General features: G+C 40.1%; 1 protein-coding gene across 4 annotated transcripts in view; it reads left to right on the top strand.

Annotated features, from left to right (window-relative positions):
• The window catches only part of col14a1a (collagen, type XIV, alpha 1a), a 118177-nt gene that overhangs the window by 56575 nt on the left and 39653 nt on the right, over positions 1 to 21949 (top strand). For 3 of the 4 annotated variants that reach the window (XM_086038322.1, XM_086038319.1, XM_086038320.1), the window contains exons 23-28: positions 3248 to 3364; positions 4388 to 4534; positions 10098 to 10172; positions 10641 to 10706; positions 12925 to 13064; positions 15751 to 15874. In XM_086038322.1, coding sequence (XP_085894448.1) covers positions 3248 to 3364; positions 4388 to 4534; positions 10098 to 10172; positions 10641 to 10706; positions 12925 to 13064; positions 15751 to 15874 — 669 coding nt within the window. The remainder of the gene's footprint in view (positions 1 to 3247; positions 3365 to 4387; positions 4535 to 10097; positions 10173 to 10640; positions 10707 to 12924; positions 13065 to 15750; positions 15875 to 21949) is intronic. The other variant, XM_086038321.1, reaches the window with a different exon arrangement.

Below are 21949 nucleotides of genomic sequence, written 5' to 3'. Positions count from 1 at the left end.
GGCTCCGTGTAGACAGGGCCTAAATTGACTTTATGCCTCACCCATTTTAAATGTAGATATAGAGGGATATATATGAAAAAAAAGTAGATAATGGACCACTCAGTAAACTACATACCAGGAAAACTTCAATGCTCAATTTGCTAATTTGTCCACCAAGGACAATATACAAAACCACACAAGCAATAAATTGCCTACTTGTTGTCTTGTACGTACAGAATACATTTTCTCACCACAGTGAGCAACTAGAGGCATGAATATTAAAATAAGCTTTTTTTTTTTTTAATTGATCTACAGTCACTGGTAATTGCTGATGAAAGCATTGACAATTAAAAATAGAAACAACATAAATTAAGTCCCCCAACAATAATTAATTTTAAATAAGGAGTTTTGTATTCAGTTGTGCTCCGATGATGTCACACCCTACGTCTGTTCCTTCATCCCCACCGATGATGAGCGATAGATCCTGCATGTTCCTTTTCTTTGAAGTTCCCAGATTGAGCATGCTCTCCAAGGTAACGACAGAAATACCTGAATGGAGATTTACCCTCAAATAATGCTATTTTTGATGATACTTTGCCATCCTCATTTACTGTTTTCTCAACGCGCACAGAATTTTATGAAGCTCACAATTTGGTACCAAAACACTTCAGCTTCTTTGTATACCACACTGTTTTGTATTACTTGAAACTAACAGCGGGCGACACGGTGGTCGACTGCTTAGCACGTCCGCCTCACAGTTCAGAGGTCATGGGTTCCATCCGGCGTGGAGTTTGCATGTTCTCCCCGTGCCTGCGTGGGTTTTCTCCGGGTACTCCGGTTTCCTCCCACATTCCAAAAACATGCTAGGTAGGTTAATTGGATGCTCTAAATTGCCCCTAGGTGTGATTGTGAGTGTGGATGTTTGTTTGTCTCTGTGTGCCCTGCGGTTGGCTGGCAACCAGTTCAGGGTGTCCCCCGCCTACTGCCCGAAGACTGCTGGGATAGGCTCCAGCATGCCCGCGACCCTTGTGAGGATAAGCGGTATAGATAATGGGTGGATGGATGAAACTGATAGCATCTAACCCACTCTGCGGCGGTCCTGTGGGGTGCGAGAGACAGGTTACACCTTGGGTGGATTGCTAGTCAATAATCAGCGTGACTCAAAAAACAGCAGCCATTAAAACAATTCATCATATGCAGTGTGTCTGAAAAGTCATTCACTGAATGAAGCAAACGCCGCAGGATCTCTTTGTAGATGTTCAGGTTGATCGTCTGGACCTGTGTGATGAACTGGATGATGCAAGATTGCGATCAACACAAATTTAACTTTGACTGTCTTGCTTTCATCGGCCTTGGCCTTTTTGCTGGCGTTTGGCAAGATCCATGACTCATAACCGATGATGATGCGCCCTAGAAACTTTTCTCCCATTGGTCTCATCATCACTAACTCTATTCATTGCTCGACGACCTGACATAGAGGATTTGTATGTAAAAGCATGTGGAAAAAAAGTTGGGCAAAAAGAATGGCGGCAGAGAGCTGAGGTCCCAGTTATATACTGCAAGGCCATTACATCGAAGGACAAAACTCCTAGTTTGTATTTTGGGTTTGAAACATATCCAGTCCGGGAACTTTTCCGACACACCTCATATACTGCATCCATTGCAAGGAATTGAAAGTGATGCGTTATTAAATACAAATTCTACTTGACATGATTTAAAGTTGGTGCTTGTGGTGATTCACGGTAGCATCCTTCTAATGGTAGCAAACACGCATGCTTGCACCAATAACTCACACATATGAGCAAGTGGAAAAAATAATTATTGGTGCCTCGGGTACCACTGGAGGGAATGAAAATGCTTCCTCATAATTAAGTTTGATGTTGTTTGCATTGAGATGCCTCTGCTTACTGTGCAAAGTGGTTTTACCCACATACATTTGAAGTACTTGCTTGTCCTGCATATCTATGTTGTGCCATAGCAGGTTTGTCACATATTTCCTACATCTACAGTATGTTGCGCCATTGCAGATTCAACACTTTTTTCCTTTGCACTTTTTATTTAGCCATGTCCTAGATTTTATTTCTCCAGTCTATTCAAAGCTGTCTTTATATTCGCATATTATTCCCCACTGCGCTAGAGGGCTTTTGTTTAGTTTTTATTTTACATAATTGATCTCTAAGGGAAAGGTCTTGTTAGACTCTGAGAAGAGTGACTGACTAATTGTAAAACTTTATGATAACGAATACACTATTTTAACTGTAGTTTATATGTGACACTTACATGGGATTTTTTTTTTTTTTTGCTCAAATCCAAGTGTCTAAAATGCATGGCATATGCCTCTCAGAATGTGTGTATGTGTCTTTGCTCTTGCATATTACTCAAATGAATCGTGCTTTTTTTCATATGCATGATTTTCTTTTCTTTTCTTTTCTTTTTTTGAACGAAAAAGGAACACTTGCCATACGCTTACTGCACTAAATATCAATTAGGTGGTATTGAAACCAAGTTTATTTCTGACTGTCAGCAAATTTTGTTAACAAGGGGGGAAGTTGCGAGAGGAAATAAAAGTGAGGCGGGAAGTAGCTCCTTTGAGATTCGCTTGCTTACATTGCTATTTACGTTGTTTATGATGTTTTGCATCATGCTGCATCCTGCCTCATTTTGGGAAAACATATTTTATTTGTTTCTAACCATAACTGAATGTATTGCTGCCATTGTACATAGCCATCAATGTCCCCAACCACATTTGTACAATACTCCACTCAAACCATTTTGAAATATAAAAACAGGCATGTAAATGTTCAGCATGTATTTATAAGTTTTAACTTCGACTTGTTGAGCGCACTCAAATTTACTATAGGCTACTGTACAGCAGTGTTACTTCCTCGCCGTTTGTCTGCATCACACTCTCACGTTAATCTCAACTCTGAGGTGATCAACCATGATAAAATTTCACTCATAAAAAGATTGTAAGCGGATACGATTCGTGTCACATCTCAAATTAAAGGGTTTTGCAGAATAAATGCTGTTTTGTCAGTATGCCCTCACATGACACGATGGGGAAAAAAACGTTTCATTTGAAAAAGCCTTTGGGTTAAAATTCACCCTTTACAAGGTGAACAAAAGCAAACCTTACATTCTGATAAAATATTATTATCTCTACTTGATTTGCCAATGTGACAGCACAATGTACAATGCATGTCGATTAGTCTCGTAATCAATCAATATTGTCTGTCATGTTCTCATCATCCTTGGCCTCCCTTTCCAGTGTTCCTGGGTGTCTCTGACTTGACAGTCTACCAGGTGCGGCACAACAGCATGTGTGTGCAATGGCAGCCGCATCTATATGCTACCTATTACAGAATCTCCATCCAGTCCACACTCAGTAAGTAGGCCTACACTGTAGGATACATTTTAGAAGTATTCAATCGAGTATTATTATCTATATGTGAATTATGTGCAGGGGCTTTCATTGTTTTGACAGCTTGAACATAACTTTTCCCTATGATCGTCTAACAGATGGGTCAACATTCTTGAAGAGTTTAACTGTGATGCTGAACCATTTACATATTTGTATTTAGTGTTTCTTTTATGTACTGTATTTAGTACGATTTGGTTTAATCAGAGAGAAGCCCATCAGATTCTTAAACGCCACCATCTTATCTGTAACATAAGCACATTGGATTTTTTTTTTTTAAATGATCAAAGAAGATAATAGACTGTTGAAAAACGGAAACAACAACTCTTAATCCATGTAGGTGTGTTTCCGATGTGCTCCAGTTTTGTCGCCAATCTAAATTCTTATTCAATGTCTGAATAAGAGAAACTGCCAGAGTATGGCCTTTCCGAAGTCTCAAGAAAATTGGGAATAGATGAGGAAACAAATCAATACTGTGCTGCCATTTATTTACTCGGTTTGTTTTGGTCACCTTACTCGAAAGTTGTATTTGCTCAAATGTCATATGCGCCGGCAAGATATGTGAGGATCACAATCAATAATAATCTCAACAAAACATGCATCTTAAAAGGGAGATTCACTACAAATTTAGTTTTGTTTGTGTGTGGATGCATGTGTATAGGAAACATAACATGGATTGTAATCATACAAACACCTAAGCACACACACACACACACAAAGTTTAGCCTTTGCGTCAATGCTCTTGTTTTTATTTGGTCTTGGTCTTTGGTCTGCATTTCTTTTTATGTTTTATGATGGTTGAATGCAGTATGTAAGTTTCAAAAGTTGAGGCTGGAACAAGTATCGTTTCACTAATTTCACCGAAGCAGCTTACCGTGTGTGAGCTTTCATTTCTGTAACAGGAAGAAAACTCTCGAAATAAGATTTAATGGGACTGAGGGGATTTTTTTTTCTTCATCCTTATGGACCTGTTTTTTTGTTTTACGGCAGACAGTCAGCGACAGGAAGTGAGCCAAGGAGGCGGGGCTTCTCGACAGTGCTTCTACGACCTTTTTCCAAGCAGCCAATATGAGATCAGCATTCAGACGCAAATGCAGGAAATGGAAGGACCTCCCATCTCCGTCACTGACATGACACGTATGTTGTACATAGAAATCGGTAATAGTTGTAAGATAAAATCTGGGAACTTCACTTCTCAGTGCTTTACATTACACTGGTCAACACATTTTTTTTAAAATTAGAGATGCAAGTAAATTAGAGTGTAGATGAATTATTTGCGCTGATTCCTAATGTGATGTGATTTTACGTATTATGTAAGCTTTTATTGGTCAAATTTAAAAACAACAATTGAAAGTATTATATCTCGATAAACCTGATGTGCTTGGAAAAAAAAATGTTTTTTTAAGTCAGCGTCAAAAACACTTAAAGGGACATATAACACCATCTCCGAATAAATTTTGGTATGACAAGTGTTACTTAACAATTTTTAGTTTGGTGTATTCACACTTCACATGGACATGCATTACATATTTAAAACATTTGTGGAAGACATACTCCATAAAAGTATCATATATATGTATCGATGAGGTGCATTACAAAAGGTTTATTTGAAATCCAAGCTGCAAAGTCCAACTTTCCCAGCCTTCTGTGCCACACCGCCATGCACTCCTGGAGGGATTCTTACAGGATCCTCCAAAGGTCTTTCGTATGAAAGACGGAAAAAAAAAAAAAAGCACACAGAGCCAGGTCGGGTGAGGAGGGAGGTTTGTTCCAGCACGAGCATTTTATTCTCAGTCAGGAACTTTTGAATGCTCAGGGCACTGTGAACAGGTGTGTTGTCATGGTGAAGCCGCCATGAGTTGTTCTGACACAATTCCTGCCTCTTCTCATACACTGAACAAAGCCAACGCCAGAGTATCTCGGGCCCTGTGGTATGAACTCGCAGTGGACGACGCCCTTCACTTACAAGAATGGGATCAGAATGACTTTGATTTGACATTTTGACTGTCTTACTTTCTACTCACTCCACTACTCCACTGAAGAATGACATTACCTCCACCGTGCTTTGCAGATCATCTTGTATGTTTTGGATCATAAGCAAATAATTTCTTTCTTCACTTTGACCTTTCCATCACTTTGGTAGATGTTCATCTTGGTCTCATCACTTTATTTATTATTTTTGCAGATGAGTGGTTTGCATCTTCTGTTATGGCCTGTATATTTCTTCTCTCAAAGTCATCTTCCAACAATGGATTGTGATACCTTCACCCCTGCCTTTCAGAGTTTGGCCGTGATGTCACTGACTGTTGTCTTTGAGTGTTTTAAGAATAAGAATAAGAATAAGAAGGCCTTTATTGATCCCACAGTGGGGACATTTTCAGCATTACAGCAGCAAAGATACAGGTCACACAGAGACGGCCGCATAATGTAGCCGTTAATGTATAACATTAACAGCAAACATCCAGAATCAAAAACCAATGTAAATGTACGCAGTAACCATGTGTATATACAGTATACACATGTATAAACACGCCAACATACATCTACATATAAAGTATGAGGAAACACTTTTTAGCCTGTACATAGTACGGAGGAAAAAAAACTTTGTGACAGTGCTGCAGTGCTGCAGTGAATAATAAGGACCGGCATTGGATAAGAATAAAAATACAGTAGTGGGGAGTGTTGAGTATTGCGCAATATAAGATTAGGTGCAGGACTGCACAATTGCACTAATGTCCGCCAGATTATAGAGACCATCCAATGTTTCTTCACAGCTCTCACATTGTTTCTGTCATCCACTGATGTCTGTTGCTCAGTACACCATTTTTTTTCTTTTCCTCGACATTCTAAATTGTTGTATGCCCATTGTTTGTGCAATAGCTCTGATCGATTTTCCCTCTTCTGCATGACTATTCAGTGACCTTGGGACGCAGTGCTCGGTGCGTGGCAGGCCTTAGCTTAGTAGAACGTGCAACACACCCCTTAGGTGTGGCAATCTTTGAGTGAAACCACAATTTAGCGCCCGCTATTTGTCATCTTTATAAATTAGGCCCTGAGTGAGGAAAACAGAACTGCAAATTTTATCCACCACGGTTTGTGAAGTTGTAACTAATGCCCAACCTCAGCTGTTTGGATAGGTGTGCAAAAACAGCAGGTAGGGAATCTGTGTGTTTTTGGGTGCAAGTGTGTGAGTGTTATCTATCTTCAAACTCTGACAGTGAGCAGAGCCCTCGAGGTCCCTCGAGCTGTGTGATTCAACTGAGCTCATCACCTGGCCAATGGACTGCAACAGAGCCAGAGTCCTCACTGCGACTCGGATAGTAAAAAAAATGTGAAGGTCGAAGAGAGCTGCAGAGAGGCAGCTATGTATCCCTGATTCGAAATGGGATTGGTGGAGAAATTTAAATATGTAATTTAGGAAAATTAAAAGCGAGAAAAAAAGAAAATGAAGAAGCGGTGTGTCACAGAATTAGTCCCTTTTTGGTTCCGATAAAATGGTTGGTTTCGATAAAATTCAGTCGTTTTCTTTTTTTAAATTTTTTTTGGCAGATAATGTCATAGTTAACATCGGTTGTACAGTCACCCACAAAAATATTGGAACGGCAAGGTCAGTTCCTTTGTTTTTGTTGAATACTGAAGACATTTGGGTTCCAGATCAAAAGATGAATACAAAACAAAAGTTCAGAATTCTACATTTTATTTCATGGCATTTATATCTAGATATACTTGAACATATATTGTTTTAAGCCATCCACTTTTGAAGTGAGCAAAATATTGGATGTTTCTAGTTGCTCAGGTGTTGCCTTTTAGATTGATTGCTTAAGCAATACATAGTGCTTGTTTTTGGCTGTGGGTTTCACCTGTGAAAACTGCATTTGCTGTTAAGCAAACATAAAGACCAGAGAGATGCCTATGGGAGAAAAGCAAACCATTTGGAATCTGGGAGAAGAGCGAAAATTGATCGGAGCTGTTGCACAAACATTGGGCAAAGCCAATACAACGATTTGGAATGTCCTGGAAAAGAAAAGAAAAAAAACTATGGTGTATTGAGCAACAGACATCAGTGGATGACAGAAGCAATGTGAGAGTTGAGAAGAAACACTCAAAGACAAGAGTCAGTGACATCACTACCAACCACCAAAGGGCAGCGGTGTGAAGGTGTCACAATCTACTGTTGGAAGAAGACTTTCAGAGAAAAAATATCCAGACCATACCACAAGATGCAAACCACTCATCAGCAAAAATAATAAATAAAGTGATGAGACCAAGATTAACCTCTACCAAAGTGATGGATAGGTCAAAGTGTTAAGAAAGAAATGATTTGCTTATGATCCAAAACATACAAGCTCATCTACAAAGCATGGTGGAGGTAATGTCATTCTTCAAAGTAAGACAATCAAAATGTCAAAGTCATGATGATGTCAAGTCTTGATCCCATTCTTCCATGTGAAGGGCATACAGTATTCCACTGCGAGTTCATGCCAAAAGCCTCGACGATCAACCAGCACCTAAACTCCGAAGGCGCTCAATTTCATGTTTAAGTGATTACGCATGCTATTAGTGGGTGTATTGTGCATAATCGAGTAAGATTGGGATGTTTTCTTAAGATCCAAAATAGTGGGCGTTAAATGTGTGTTCACGAACTCGAACAGATTACACATTGCGTTTGGCAAACGGTGTTAAAGTGGTGGAGACCACCATATTAAAAACACTTTGCCCTCTCAGGTAGTTTAGATGGTTTTCACCATAGAAAATTTGAGAGAGCATCGCAAGGGCAAATTAAAGTTTGAAGTGATGTAATTGGAAGTGTGAGTGAAAGATGCAAACAAATATATTACTAAGGTAAAGAAAGGTGATAACACTGTTCAGCAGCACATTTAAACAGAGATGGCTTTGTGTCCCTAAGTGTATTTTTTGATACAATTTTTTTTCTCAAATGATTACTTCTACAACATTCCTAAGAAAACACTGTGTCCCATCATTGGTGTGCTATTTTTAGAACAGGCGTCCAGGAAACTCGTGCTGACATCATTCAGAAGCTGCACAATTGCATTGCTGAATAGATGATCTTTTGTAAAAATGGAAAAGATCCACCAACCCCACCACTCCCCCACCCCATCATCTCACATTTTACCTGCCGCTCACGGGTGCTACCATAGTCTTTCTGATAAGGTATTGACAGACGCAAAATCAGTCATCACAATTCATCTCAGGTTTGATAGATCACATTCCGAGTGCTAAATTCATGTTCCTGCATTTACTCCTTCTAGAGCAGGCAAAACGAACTGTGTGGTGATGTTGCCCTTTTGGGGCAAACGGTCTTTTTGAATTTCAGTGTTACTCATATCAGAATTTTGTAAGGTTCCTTGCTCAGGATTTAAGATCTTACATTAAGCGGAGATACAGTGCCATCTCTTCAGGCAACTCGCATTGCAGTCACCTCTTTCCCACATTCTCAAAACATGATTGTTGGATTAAGTGAAAACTAAATTGTCTAAAGTTGTAGATGTGATTGTGAATAGTTATTTGTCTATATGTGCTTTGCAATTGGCTGGCTACCAGTCCAGGGTGCACTCCGGTCCTTGCCCATAATCAGATGGATTAGGCAGCAAATCACCAGCAAGCCATGTGAGAACAAGTGCTACAGAAAATAAATGAATGGATGGATATTTCTGACAAGTGCTTTACATCTGTGTTGTATGGAGTTGATTGATTTTTGCCACCTGTGAACTGGTGATATGTGCTATCATGCTATCACGTTAGACCCACTTATAGCATACTGAGGATCGTGAAACAGTTTGAATAAATCTGAATACTTGAAAAGGTCAGGTTGACTTTATGCTGTAGAAGAAATACGTTTGAAATGAGTGATTCAACGAAACTCCTGACACATCAGTAAGAGAGCAGCATCTTGGTTCCAGTTTAACACGATTAATGTTATGGAGTGGTCAACCCAATCCCTGGACCTTAATCCAAAAGCGAATTTACACTTGAGGCCAAACCAAAAAAATACAAGTCAATTGGAGTGGAATGTAGTCAGTACTGGAGTAGAAGTTTACAGGTACTAGAAGAATGTCAACTCTATGCAACACACGTGATTCACTTCTCAGAAAAGGCGGTTATACAAGTAAATATTCATTCAGAGATTCACAGGGGGGGAAAAAAAATAAATAAATGAAAATTGAAGGAACCAATTGCCCCTGTTTATTTGCCATTGCTTTTATCAGCGCATTGTTAGAAATAAGTATTCATGTGTCCAATGTGATTTACATTTTGTACACCTGTACTTTTTTTTTTTTTTTTAACAAATCTTCTCCTTCTTGCCAACTAATCATTTTGGCGCAGACACATTCCCAAGCCTGGGGTTGGTTTTTCCTCTGAAAAACAGCCTGCGGTCGGACACACAATGGATTGATGAAAATGCTTTTGCTGGCCTCAGGTTGTGTGGGAACAGATGGTGGATTTAGACACTTTTTTGCCTTTTTACTCTGACTTATAGATAGAAAAGACAAAAAAGACGACAGTAACATTGCTCCCACATTTGTTGCTTTTAAATACACATCCACTCATAAAAGGTTGTCTAAAAACTATTGGTGCCAGAAAGAGGATTTAGGAAACAGATTCACAGATAGAATCAGTAGTTATCGCTCATTGTCAATTTGTCCTGTGTGTGCGTCTGCATGTGCGTGTGTGTCTCCAGTGCCAGCGCCCACTCAGGCTCCGACTGAACCCCCTTCCACAGAACCCCCTCCCACCATCCCACCTGCCAAAGAAGGTGAGCAAGTACTATACTGTTTAAGTGCTAGTTCTATTAAGTTAAGCTTTTTACCAGATTGACCTAAAAAAAAATGTCCATGCTTTATTCATTGATGCAAAAGACACATGGTTGGTTATATTATATTATATTACACACATCATAGAAAAATCTCAAGATACAGTGAGTTATCAAAGTAAAGTCATAAGTACACTGTTATCAAAAAAAAGTCCAAAAGTTATTTTTAAAGTCTTCTAAAAGCTCCCAAACACAATTGCTGTCCAGTTTTTCTTCTAACTCTTTCCTTTGTACCTTCTGCATGTTAACTAGACAACCTAAATTAGATCATTACAAAAATCTGTAAATTGCATTGCTATTTATTTGGAAGAGTTCATTTTGTGTCTTTACATTGATTTTTTGTTGTTGTTGTCAAATCACTGACTGAGGTGGAACATTATAAACTGGAAGGTTTTTTCCTCCCTATTTAAGCCCCATCACCATTAATTTCAACAGTAAACAGGAGTGCCCCAGAAAGGAGACAAACAAGATTGAAAGGTGAGGAAACAATTTCACAGTATACAACCATCACCCCCATGCCAAACGTTCCCACATTGGCCTGTTCCTGTCTGATAAGCTCAGCTAAAAGCCTGACCCGCAACACAAACTCCACAGACATGATCCGACATGCCTGCTGAGCCCTCTGTTGTAATTCAAGTCTACATTTCTGACCTTTGTCACACTGATGCCTTAAGTCTGGACACAACCACAGAAGACAAATAGCCAATACTGTGTTTGTACTTGGGAAAATACAGACAGAAAAAACACAACTATGAGTGATTGGAAACGCAGTGGAAATTAAACCAAGTGAGCCAGGTGAGAAGGACGATGGAAAATGAAAACAATGACAGAAAGTACATGAAAAAAACGAATATATTCTGGAAACAACTAAAGTGACTTTTCGTGGGGACATGCTAGAAAGCATCATAGTTAGAGAATGTAGAACCTAGCAATGGGAAAAAAATCAACATTTGACCTTTATCTTGACATTTCTGAGCAGCACACTGGACTTCTGACATTCTGTAAAAATATAAAATGGCATTTTTTTCCTTAGAAACGCAGTACAATTGATTTTTGTAGGGATTGTGTTTTAGATTGCTTCCAAATAATTTGACCTTCATTTTAATCACTCTTGGTGTGGAATCAGATTGGAACTGATTATTGAGAAAAAAAAACATTCTTATTTATTCAAAGCATAAAAACACCCTCACAGCAGCAAAAGTTGAGTAAAGTTGCAGTCAGGCACCCTAGAACATGAGAGGGTTAAATGCAGAGGGAGTATGACTGGAGCAATAATGTAATAGCAATTACTGTATTTTTTGGAGTACAAGTCACTCCCAAAAAAAAGCATCATGAAGAAGAAAATAACATACCACACACAAGTAGCCTCTAGGTTGCATTTTTTTTCTCGGAAATGTATGTTGCAAAACCAAAGACCAATCACAGAAGAGCTAGGACTCACCCCCAAAATTGGCGTTCCCTAATCATTGGTAAATTTGGAATTATGCTCCAGTTGGGCACTGATTCACTCCAACTGTTCGGAAGCTCAGAGCGTAGTTCAAATGCGCCGTTTGGTTAATCAGAGCAGGGGCGGAGCCATGGGTGGGCCTGGGTGTGAACAGGCCCACCCAATGAGATTCATGAAAAAAAAACAAAAACTTTTAAATGTTTAGTAAATTATTCAATTATTTTTGAATTTGTGTTTTTTTTATTTTATTGAATATTAAGAATGGCATAATTGTGGTTGTCTAAGGAAGATCTGAACTTCATATTATTCAGTTGATCATTTTTATTTGAATATACAATGTGTCGGTATAGGTGAATTGTGCATAGTGAGAGAAATATTCAGGCCCACCCTGATTTTTCCAGGACCACCCATTAGCCACGCTCTGGCTCCGCCCCTGATTCAGAGTGCCCCAAAAATGCAGTGCTGAAGCCCAGTACGTCAGACAGTACAGATGGAAACAGTTCCAGCATGAACTACTATTGCTTTACAACATAGGCTGTGTTCAGAAATTAATGGGAGAGGAGCATGCTCTGCCTCTCCGAACACACACACAGTGGTAACAGGGCATCGGAATAAATTTCCGAATGTACCCCGTGTTGACAGCAGCGAACAAGTTCCGGCTGCATTTGAAACTTTCGCGTCTAACTACGGAAAAGTTTTTCTTTTTATTTTAAAATGGCTTACCGTAACTAGAATCCCGTGTCACGTTGTGACCATAGGTAGCAACCTGGTCGATTATTGCTGTAAATAGTAAATTCTTGTTTTGGTCGCATGCTACCGGTGGCAGCTAATTTACGTCACGCATTAGTTGCCATGGCGGCTACTTCTTCTTTGTCTTGTATGTCAGCATCTTCTTTACTTCCTCTACTTTCTTTTGGTGGTTGGCAAATACTTTTGGTGTATTACTGCCGGTGGAAAAAGGTGGCGGTAATACACAGAAAGTGAACTTGATTAGGGAACGGGGATTTGGAGTGACAGTTGGAGCTCTAATCTTTTTATGTACAAGTCGCACCTGAGCATGAGTTGCATGACCAGCCCAACTATGAAAGAATATATATATTTTTTTCTTGCAGAAACCTTTTCCTTGCGTTAACCAATTCCCCCCCCCCCCCCCTTGCATTTACAGTAACTTGTGGTTTTGATGTCCTAGTCTCCCAATATGTTTGTCCATAACATGTATGTATCTGCCTTATGTGCTTGTCTGTGAAGTGTGCAAGGAGGCCAAGGCGGACCTGGCATTCCTGGTTGATGGCTCCTGGTCAATTGGAGACGACAACTTCATGAAGATCACAAATTTCTTGTATAGTGCTATTGGATCACTGGATCAGATTGGGCCAGATGGCACCCAGGTGAGCTACGTGACCATGCTGCACATCACGGAATACATCAGATGAATCCTCGTTTTTGTTATTCAGCATTTTGCTTCCTGACCCGCATACAGTTCAGGGACAAGTTTAACCATGGTTTACACCATAGTAAGTATGATTAGGTCTAATGCCTGATCTTATAACAGTCTGTGGTGAAAACCGTGCACAGTGTACCTGTACGATTATGGAGAGTATTGACATTCAATGTAAAGATGTACTGTATGCTGCACTCTATATGAAGTTGGTGTACGCAGTACATAATAGGCATGTGCAAACATTCTAAAAATGGACAGATGAGCCACATTTTTCATGTCAAATTTAAGAAATACTTAAGTAAGTATGTATATTTTATCTTGAGATTGCAATTTCTGGAGAAATTGCATGTGAAGGCTGAGCGGCTGAATGAAAAATTGTGGAATGATTTGGAATGATATCCAAGGATCTGGAATGATACTGAATGACATGGAATGATATCCAATGAGCTGGAATGAGATGAACAGTTAAAAGTTGGAATGGTTTGGATCTGTCAAAGTGTAGAATGAATAAAAACTGAAGAGATTTTAATCAACCAATATTAGGATAGAACACGGAAATTCAAGCAACAAATATTGCAGGACTCTTGATAATGTAAATGCCCGGTGGGCCGGATTACGGAATGGAGTGGGCCATACAGTATGTGGCCCTGGGCCGTACTTTGCAGGCCCATTGATTTTCAATCATAAGATCCTGACGCCCAAAGTACGTGTTAAGGTTTACGAAATGTGCAGCAGTGTTCTTTCTTGCCTTGTGCAAAACTTATTGTTTGACAGTAAACTCACATTACATGGAAGTGCACTCATTTCTCCGGAGCTTCCAATTGTGAGATGAATAAAGGCTTGTTGCATCTTAATAATAAATACGGTACTTTGCAGTATTGCCTTGTTCATCTTTTAATAGTCACATTTACACATATGTTCTCCATGATCATAAGCTATTTCATACCATACAACTGCACACACTGCGACATTTTTTTTAGGGTTAGCGTTACACATTTGTTTTGTTCATTTCATGAAATTTGGCAACTAATTCAATCAGTTTTCTTCTCTTAGTGTCATTACCATTTTCAAAACAAGGGACATTAAGTCTTTTATCTTGAATAATTATATTTTACCCCAGATCATTTCTTTTAAAAAGTAATTTCAATACTGTGTACAATGTTGGCATCATCAAGTTCAGAATGAGTTTTGCTGGAAAAAAGTTGAACGCATCTCAGATTCTTGTCACAAACACGCACAGCAACTTTTACAATTTGTTTCTAAGTGGAGTTGGCATCTCGGTTTTCTGTTGTGAAATTAGCATAAGAACAGGCGAAGTTCACAAAATTGGAAGAAGGAGGGAAGTTTACAATGAATGAACATTGCACCCCAAGAGAGTCTGTTTGTGTTGTTCCTGAAAAGCGTTTAAGCATCTCTGCTTATTTGCTGCCACTTTGTTTTGTCCCTGAGAAGTGTACTTTCTGGCAAGTTCATTCCAAATGCATTACTCTTTAGCGCAAATATCAAGTGGTTCCAACGCCAGTGCCTCAAGGCTGTAGGACTACTGGAAAACACAATTATCTTGATCCTTAGCATAAAATCTACCAGGAGGAATACTTAGAATTACGTTGCAAGAGTGAATGCTACAATCTCCTCAGCCTGAGAGCGTTTCTCTTCAGGTTCATCAATAATGCCAGCTTGTAGTAGACCCCCCCCAGTGCCCACCCTCCACAATGTCACCAGTGCTCAGCCACTTCATTTGTCACTCTGTAGAGGTGCTTGCGAAATCTTTTTCTTTCATTTGTGCAGTACAGTATGTGCTGTTAAGCACTTTGCTGCCCTCATCGTGCCCTGTAACGCCGTGGCGGTGGGCTACCCACAGCAAAACACTGGCTGTAATGCGAGAAAGTTGGCAGCGATCTAACGTGAAATTGGACTGCTTAATGTTGGCCGCCTTGAGCCAACAACAGCACCATTAGACGTCTGTAGGTAATCATCGTCCCTTTCTGGGTAAGCTATTTTAGATTTTGCAAATCACTCTGATATTGGGGGTCTTTAAATATTTCATTTAATGTTCTAAATATTTTCTTGTGTAAAGACCACCAGTGTAGTTCAACAAAATAAAAAAAATAAAAAATTATACTTTTTTTTTTTTTTTAATAACACTCATTACTCACTTAAATAAGAGTGCACTGTGTCCCTTTTAAATGCACAGATGAAAATCCAATGTTCTCCCTTTGTTGGGTCAGCATTTGCGCAGTTTTAAATAAATGACGCTATTCTGGGTGATAATGAGAGACAACTATTTTGGGAGACAAATCACATGCTCTTGGTTGGTTTAATAGCACTTGCCAAATCAGCAACTTTGACATAACATTGACATTTTAGTCAAACGTGTATGTAGTCCAAAAAAAAAAGATAAAAGCTTTTGGTTAAAATGCTGATTAAAAGAAGTGTTGCAGGACAGGGTACTTGGTGGGCAGATTGACTACGGTGGCCCAAAAGGGTTGCATTACAGTACAAGGTCTACAGGTTGATAATATGATAGTCATGTTTTATTTGTTAACATCTTTACACAATAACACTGAATGGTTAGTTTGATTTTGTATAGTATCTTTGATGCTGTTCTAATATCAGTAAATGTCTTTGTCCAGGTGGCCATTTGTCAGTTCAGTGATGATGCTCGGACAGAGGTCCAGTTGAGTTCCCATGGTAACAAAGAAGCACTGCTGGAAGCGATTCAGAGAATCAGATACAAGGGAGGCAACACAAAGACAGGTCGGTACATCTTGTAGGGGGCTTGGTTGATTCACAGGGGCAAATTTCAGCACGACAAGAGATGTTTTGCTTTCCAACAACAGTCTGCATTTCCAACACAAGGTCCACTGGCAGCCGTTCTGGAGCTTTGATGGGTACCACAGGATGCTCAGCAGCAGATGGACTTTCTCCTTTGTGTAATATTAGGTGAAATAGTTGTTTCCAAGGGCAAGAACCAACTGTCGCTCTCAACTTTCAAGCTAACATTGCTTTGCTTGAAAGAAAAAATTACAATTAAAATCCATCTCAAAAGGACATCTGCTGCTGCACTATAATCAAAACACCAGAAGCACATTAATAGGCATTTTTAACAGATTGTGTTCTCAACGAGTTGAAATTCATCAATTAACTGTTGTCCTCCTATTATACTTGATACATTTTCTCCCGCAATCTTTCTAAGAATGTGAGTAGGAATTACACTTTCCTACCGATTGACCTCATTTTGCAGTTTTTTGTCAAAATGCTCACATACATACCCTGGAGACAGACACTGAGGGTCTGAATACCTAACAAGTAGTGTGGTTTCTGAAACTGTTGTAATATTCATGTGAGAGTGTCCAGCTGTGCTAGTGAGCACAAGGTGAATGTCGGGAACGTTGATGCGTTAATGAGACTTTACAGGGAATGCCGGCTGTTGAGAGCATTTTAAATCCGGGTTTGGATCAGTGACTGTTCAGAGAAACGTGTCCTTGTGCGTTTCTGTCTGCTTCAGGGCAGATCGCCTCATCATTTCTATACTCTTGTGCTTTTTATCTCCACCTCCGCCCCCCTCCGCCCCTTTTTCTCCCCCCTTGTGCAACACGCTGCTGTTCGCTCCTCCCTTCACATTTGTTTTCGCTCTCTCTGTAATCACTTTTAAGCTACTTTTTTGTCCTTTAGTTTGTTGAATTCCCAGTGTCTTACTGTGACGTTACAATTTCGTGTAGCTCAAAGCTATCGCCATACAGAGTTATTCAGTCTTCCCTCATTTGCTCCCCTCCTCTTTGTTCTCCCTTGTTCCCCTCCACATGTTCACCGCACAATGGTAATTGCTGTATATATAAAGTAATGTGCACTATCAATCCCAGAAAATGATCTTCTCCTTGCCATTTCAGTATTTCAATTTACCTTGACTGTGCCTAAACCTCCCTACTTACATTCAACACCTTGGACTGAGTGTTCACACTTGACTGCTAACTGCTCCACAGTGGGAGCTGAAGATCACCACTTGATGAAGCAATAGAACCACATCATCTGCAAAAAAAAATCACAGATGCAAATGAATTTTTACCCTCCAAAATGCAAACGTATTGCCTTTTCCACTCAAAATTTCCCCACAAAGTATTTTCTGACACCTCAATGAATTTACATCCTCCAAATATTCAACTAAATACCACCTTTCTACCTCTTGGACCTTTTTCCTTTGGCGGCAGTATCTGTCATGGGGTGCAATTGCCTGTTACAGTTATTTTGGGTCATTATTTATTCATCAGAGATTTTCTGATTTGTCTGTATTTGTTACGGGCAGTTGCCATATGTTACGCCGTTCCGGATTAATAAAAAATGTTCCGGAGAAGAACGAGTTAGTCGGTATCATGCGCTTGACGTAAGTGCAGTGGCTTGTGTTTGGCTGACAAGATTTGGACTTTTGTCATCGATATCCCCTCAGTATCAAAAACTGGTTCCAAGTGCATCTGGTGGTTCAGGTAGCTCTTGCAGCTGGTTAACGTAGCTAGGGTGGGCTATCGCTGTGCGCAGCAGATCCTCTAAAAGCCACTAATCATACTCCATCTCAGCAAATAACCTACAATTATGTTAAGTATCATTATCTCAAAAGGAGGATTAGCAATAATTAACAGGAGAAGGTCGTTAAGCCATACGAAACCGCTAAACCATCATTAAATGTACTCTCAAAACACCGAAATAAGGGTTTGGTGCTACAGTACAAGTTAATTCTCGCTGAAACCGCATTGTAGCGGAGACACCTGTGAAATTCAGAATTAATAAGTGACTGGACAGAAACTTTAAATACACAGCCACACACAGGACAGTTCAAAACCAGAAATGAATTAATGTTATTGCGTATGTCAGCCAAGAGGAAGGGCCTCTAAAGTTGAAAGTATATTTATATATAGTATATTAAATAATAATAATAATTTATTTGGGCGGCACGGTGGTTGACTGGTTAGCACGTCCTCCTCACAGTTCAGAGGTTGTGGGTTCGATCCCAGCTCCGGCCTCCCTGTGTGGAGTTTGCATGTTCTCCCCGTGCCTCCCTGCGTGGGTTTTCTCCGGGTCCTCCGGTTTCCTCCCACAATCCAAAAACATGCATGGTAAGTTGATTGGACACTCTAAATTGCCCCTAGGTGTGATTGTGAGTGCAGATGTTCTGTCTTTGTATGCCCTGCGATTGGCTGGCAACCAATTCAGGTTGTCCCCCGCCTACTGCCTGAAGACAGCTAGGATAGGCTCCAGCACGCCCCACGACCCTTGTGAGGATAAGCGGTATCGATAATGGATGGATAATTTATTTTTTTGCACATTATATCCACACAAAGCTTTCAGAATTACGTGTCTTACTTTATAAAGTACTTGTTTTTTCTAAAATCAATTTGACTTTGCCATAGCAACCCATTCAGAAACTTCCATTATAACATTTTCACTGAACTTGATATTCCTTTCAATTTGTCATTCAGTAGGAGAAGTGATATAGATAATGGATGGATGGATGGATAAATAAAACTGTTACCTTAATTACTACATGAATGTAGATTAGAATAATAAAGACATAGTGAAAAAAATCAAAACTGAAAAAAAAATGCTGTCAATATCCATCCATCCATTATCGATACCGCTTATCCTCACAAGGGTCGCGGGGCGTGCTGGAGCCTATCCCAGCTGTATTTGGGCAGTAGGCGGGGGACACCCTGAATTGGTTGCCAGCCAATCGCAGGGCACACAGAGACAAACAAACATCCGCACTCACAATCACACCTAGGGGCAATTTAGAGTGTCCATTGAACTTACCATGCATGTTTTTGGAATGTGGGAGGAAACCGGAGTACCCGGAGAAAACCCACGCAGGCATGGGGAGAACATGCAAACTCCACACAGGGATGCTGGAGCCGGGATCGAACCCACGACCTCTGAACTGTGAGGCGGACGTGCTAACCAGTCGACCACCGTGCCGCCATGCTGTCAATATTTTGTATTCAAAACTATTCAAAGAATGAAAATATAATAAAAATGTAAAGAAAATAGTTTAGTTTTCTTCCGAATCTTTCAGTTGAAGTGTGTTTGTTTTGCCAGAGATGCAAATGTTCCTGACCAAATATCCACAGAGGTAATGATCGGGGTTGGCATCTCTGATTATTCAGCCTTAGTTTAATTAAAACACACGTGGGAACTTCCTGGCAACTTCATCTCGTAAACAGTTGAATAACTGCACCTTTTTAAGTTTGGGGATATGTTCGTCCAGTATTCCCTATCTCTAATCTTTATACCAGAGTTTGTGTGTGACAGAGACACACACAAACAGGGATGGATTTCAGTGTTCCACTCAAGTAATTCCCCTAATCCTTGACACTGCCTAGCTGGTCCTTACACGAAGAAGGAGAAAAAGGTGTCAGTTTGTTACGCAGGCGCATATAAATGTTGATGAATGTCTTACAGTCATGTACAGAGTGTTATTTGAAATGTATTCATGCCTTAGCCTAGCGAGGAGATCGTTCTTTTATCAACCAAGAGCAATCAATTTCTTCCTGTTTGAACTATGCCCTTTGTGTGCAGTATGCCTTATAAATGGTCCAAAGTAACAGTCGTGCTTCTATGGTATGATTTATTGCTTATTTTATTCATTAAAAGTGGGGTATCACAAAGAAAATAGAACCACATATAATTGATATAACCCCCCCACCAATAAAAAGTGCCAAGTATGTCTATTCTTGCTCATAAACTGGCAAACAAACAAACAAACAATCAGAAGCTCCTTGGCAGAGGTAAAAATATCCTTCTGCACGAGAGAATAAAGGTTTGAGGCGGCGAGGCTTTGCGGGCTAGAACAGGAAAAGATTATTTCAAGTATTTTTATCTTTCACATCCCACTGATGGTGAGACAACTGCTTTCATAAAAGGAGCCCAATCTATGCTGACAGGGTTGACTTAACACTGAGTTAAATGGATCACTGGTTAATTGAGCTACTGAACCACAATTTCCTGGCTTATTTGAATATTTCCGGCAAATTGACTACACCGTTCTGTCCACTTTTTGTTTTCCTGCCAGACTCTTAAGGCTTTACCCTGGTTCTATCTCCAAGTTCCTGGGCCTCCTGTCCTCTCTACTATGCTCTGTGTCTCACTTCATGCCTGGCTAGCTTCTGTAATTCCACTCTCGCCCTGTATCTTGCCTGGACAGTGTAGAAACGTATCACTGGCAGATATCTGACAACACTACTTTTTATAGGCCAACCGCAGTGTCATTTGTCACTTCTGACATGAAAAATGAGTGTAGATGTGAGTCAATGTGTATGTGTAGATTCACCAGCCATCCAAATCCTGGTAATCCGCTAAAATGTAATCGAGGCAACACCCGTCTTCTTGGTTGTTGAAGACGTTTCACCTTTAATCCCCTATATTTATGTCTCTGCTGGGTGGTCACCTGGGGGTTGTGTTTGTTGTTGTTGTTGCTGCCACGTGTAGCAGGTGAATGACCCTTTGGCATAATCATTCAACTGCCTGGTAGCATACAACCCCGGAGGGAAAGAGGTCACGGCATCGTTGTAACCTTAGATCAAGTGCATTCCTCCTTCTCTGTTGGGAGAGGGCCTTTCTAGGTGGACATTGATGGTTTTTTCACAGCTCCCACAAACCAATTGTCCAAATTTTTGACATTATTATTAAAGGAATGCCCCTTGAGATGCAAATGAACTGCTGACTCTGGATCCGAAGAGTTGTCATTGTACGTTGTGCCATTCGTTTGTTTTGGGGTTGCTGTGTTTCTGCAATGTGGAGGTCATTGCATACCTCTCACTACATCACACTGCACTGTTCTGCTTTGCCCAAAGGGGGTTTTCATCTTGGGGTAAACCAGCATTTGTCTCAGGGTGTGGCTGGGTTTAAAGTGCATCGGTATGTCATGTTTGGAGAAAATCATCTCTTTATCAAACCAACCTGGCAAGGGACCACCACATTCCGATTCATGGATCAGGTGTAATGGCCCTTATTCTCATGGAGAAGGCCTAGTTTGGATGCCCACAGGTAGCAACAGCTTTCCTGGTGTGTATCTGTCTCCTTCTGTCTGTTGTAGAGATCTCCTTTACTCTGTCTTTGATGGTCTGACTGCCCCTAACATACTGTGTTCTAGTGGCAATTGAGAGTCAAAGAGGAGGTACTGGTCTGTTGTTAGTTTTCTATAGACAAAATTTTGAGGCTTCTGCCCTCTGATGTTGCTGTCCATAAAGTAATATGCTCAGTGAAAAGTTCAATTTAGCAGGTTATGATCTTAATCCATGTGTCATCCACGTACATGAACCTGCAGCTAAGCTCAGTTCCTCAAAAGGAATCTATTGTTTTTCTTTTCTCTTTTTCCATGAATTTGTTGAGAACAATGTGGCAAACTGCTGAGCCCATAGCAGAGTCATACTTTTGCTTATTGAAACATTCAATGCATTGAAAGTAAAGTGGAAATAAATTGCATACCTGGTGTGGAGTGAGGTTGGGTCTGTCCTATAGCCTGGAGTCTTGTTGGGGTTGTTCCCAGATCACATCAGCTGCCATGGTGGTGTGGCTATGTAAAGAGGCAGATGATGTTGAATCAAGCCACTTGAGTCACCTTCTTGATTGGTGCCCTTTTCCCCCCCTTTTGTCAGTTAATTACTTTAGATTTTTAAATCAAGTCTTTTACCTTTGGAGCAAGTCTCTCAAGTTACAGATTTTGTTGGTAAAGTCCGTGGAGATGTAAATAAGGTGTAGAGTATATTTACAAGCATTCGAGTTAGAATATGTGTCATGTGTCATGTGTCATCTTCCAAAGCGCTTATCCTGTACAGGGTCGCGGGG

Source organism: Filicampus tigris, chromosome 8 (assembly GCF_054856515.1).
Source record: "Filicampus tigris isolate MCC_2025a chromosome 8, RoL_Ftig_1.0, whole genome shotgun sequence".
In the NCBI taxonomy this organism is placed as follows: domain Eukaryota; kingdom Metazoa; phylum Chordata; class Actinopteri; order Syngnathiformes; family Syngnathidae; genus Filicampus; species Filicampus tigris.
Note: the sequence above shows the minus strand (reverse complement) of the source record. Positions and strands in the feature narration are given on the sequence as shown.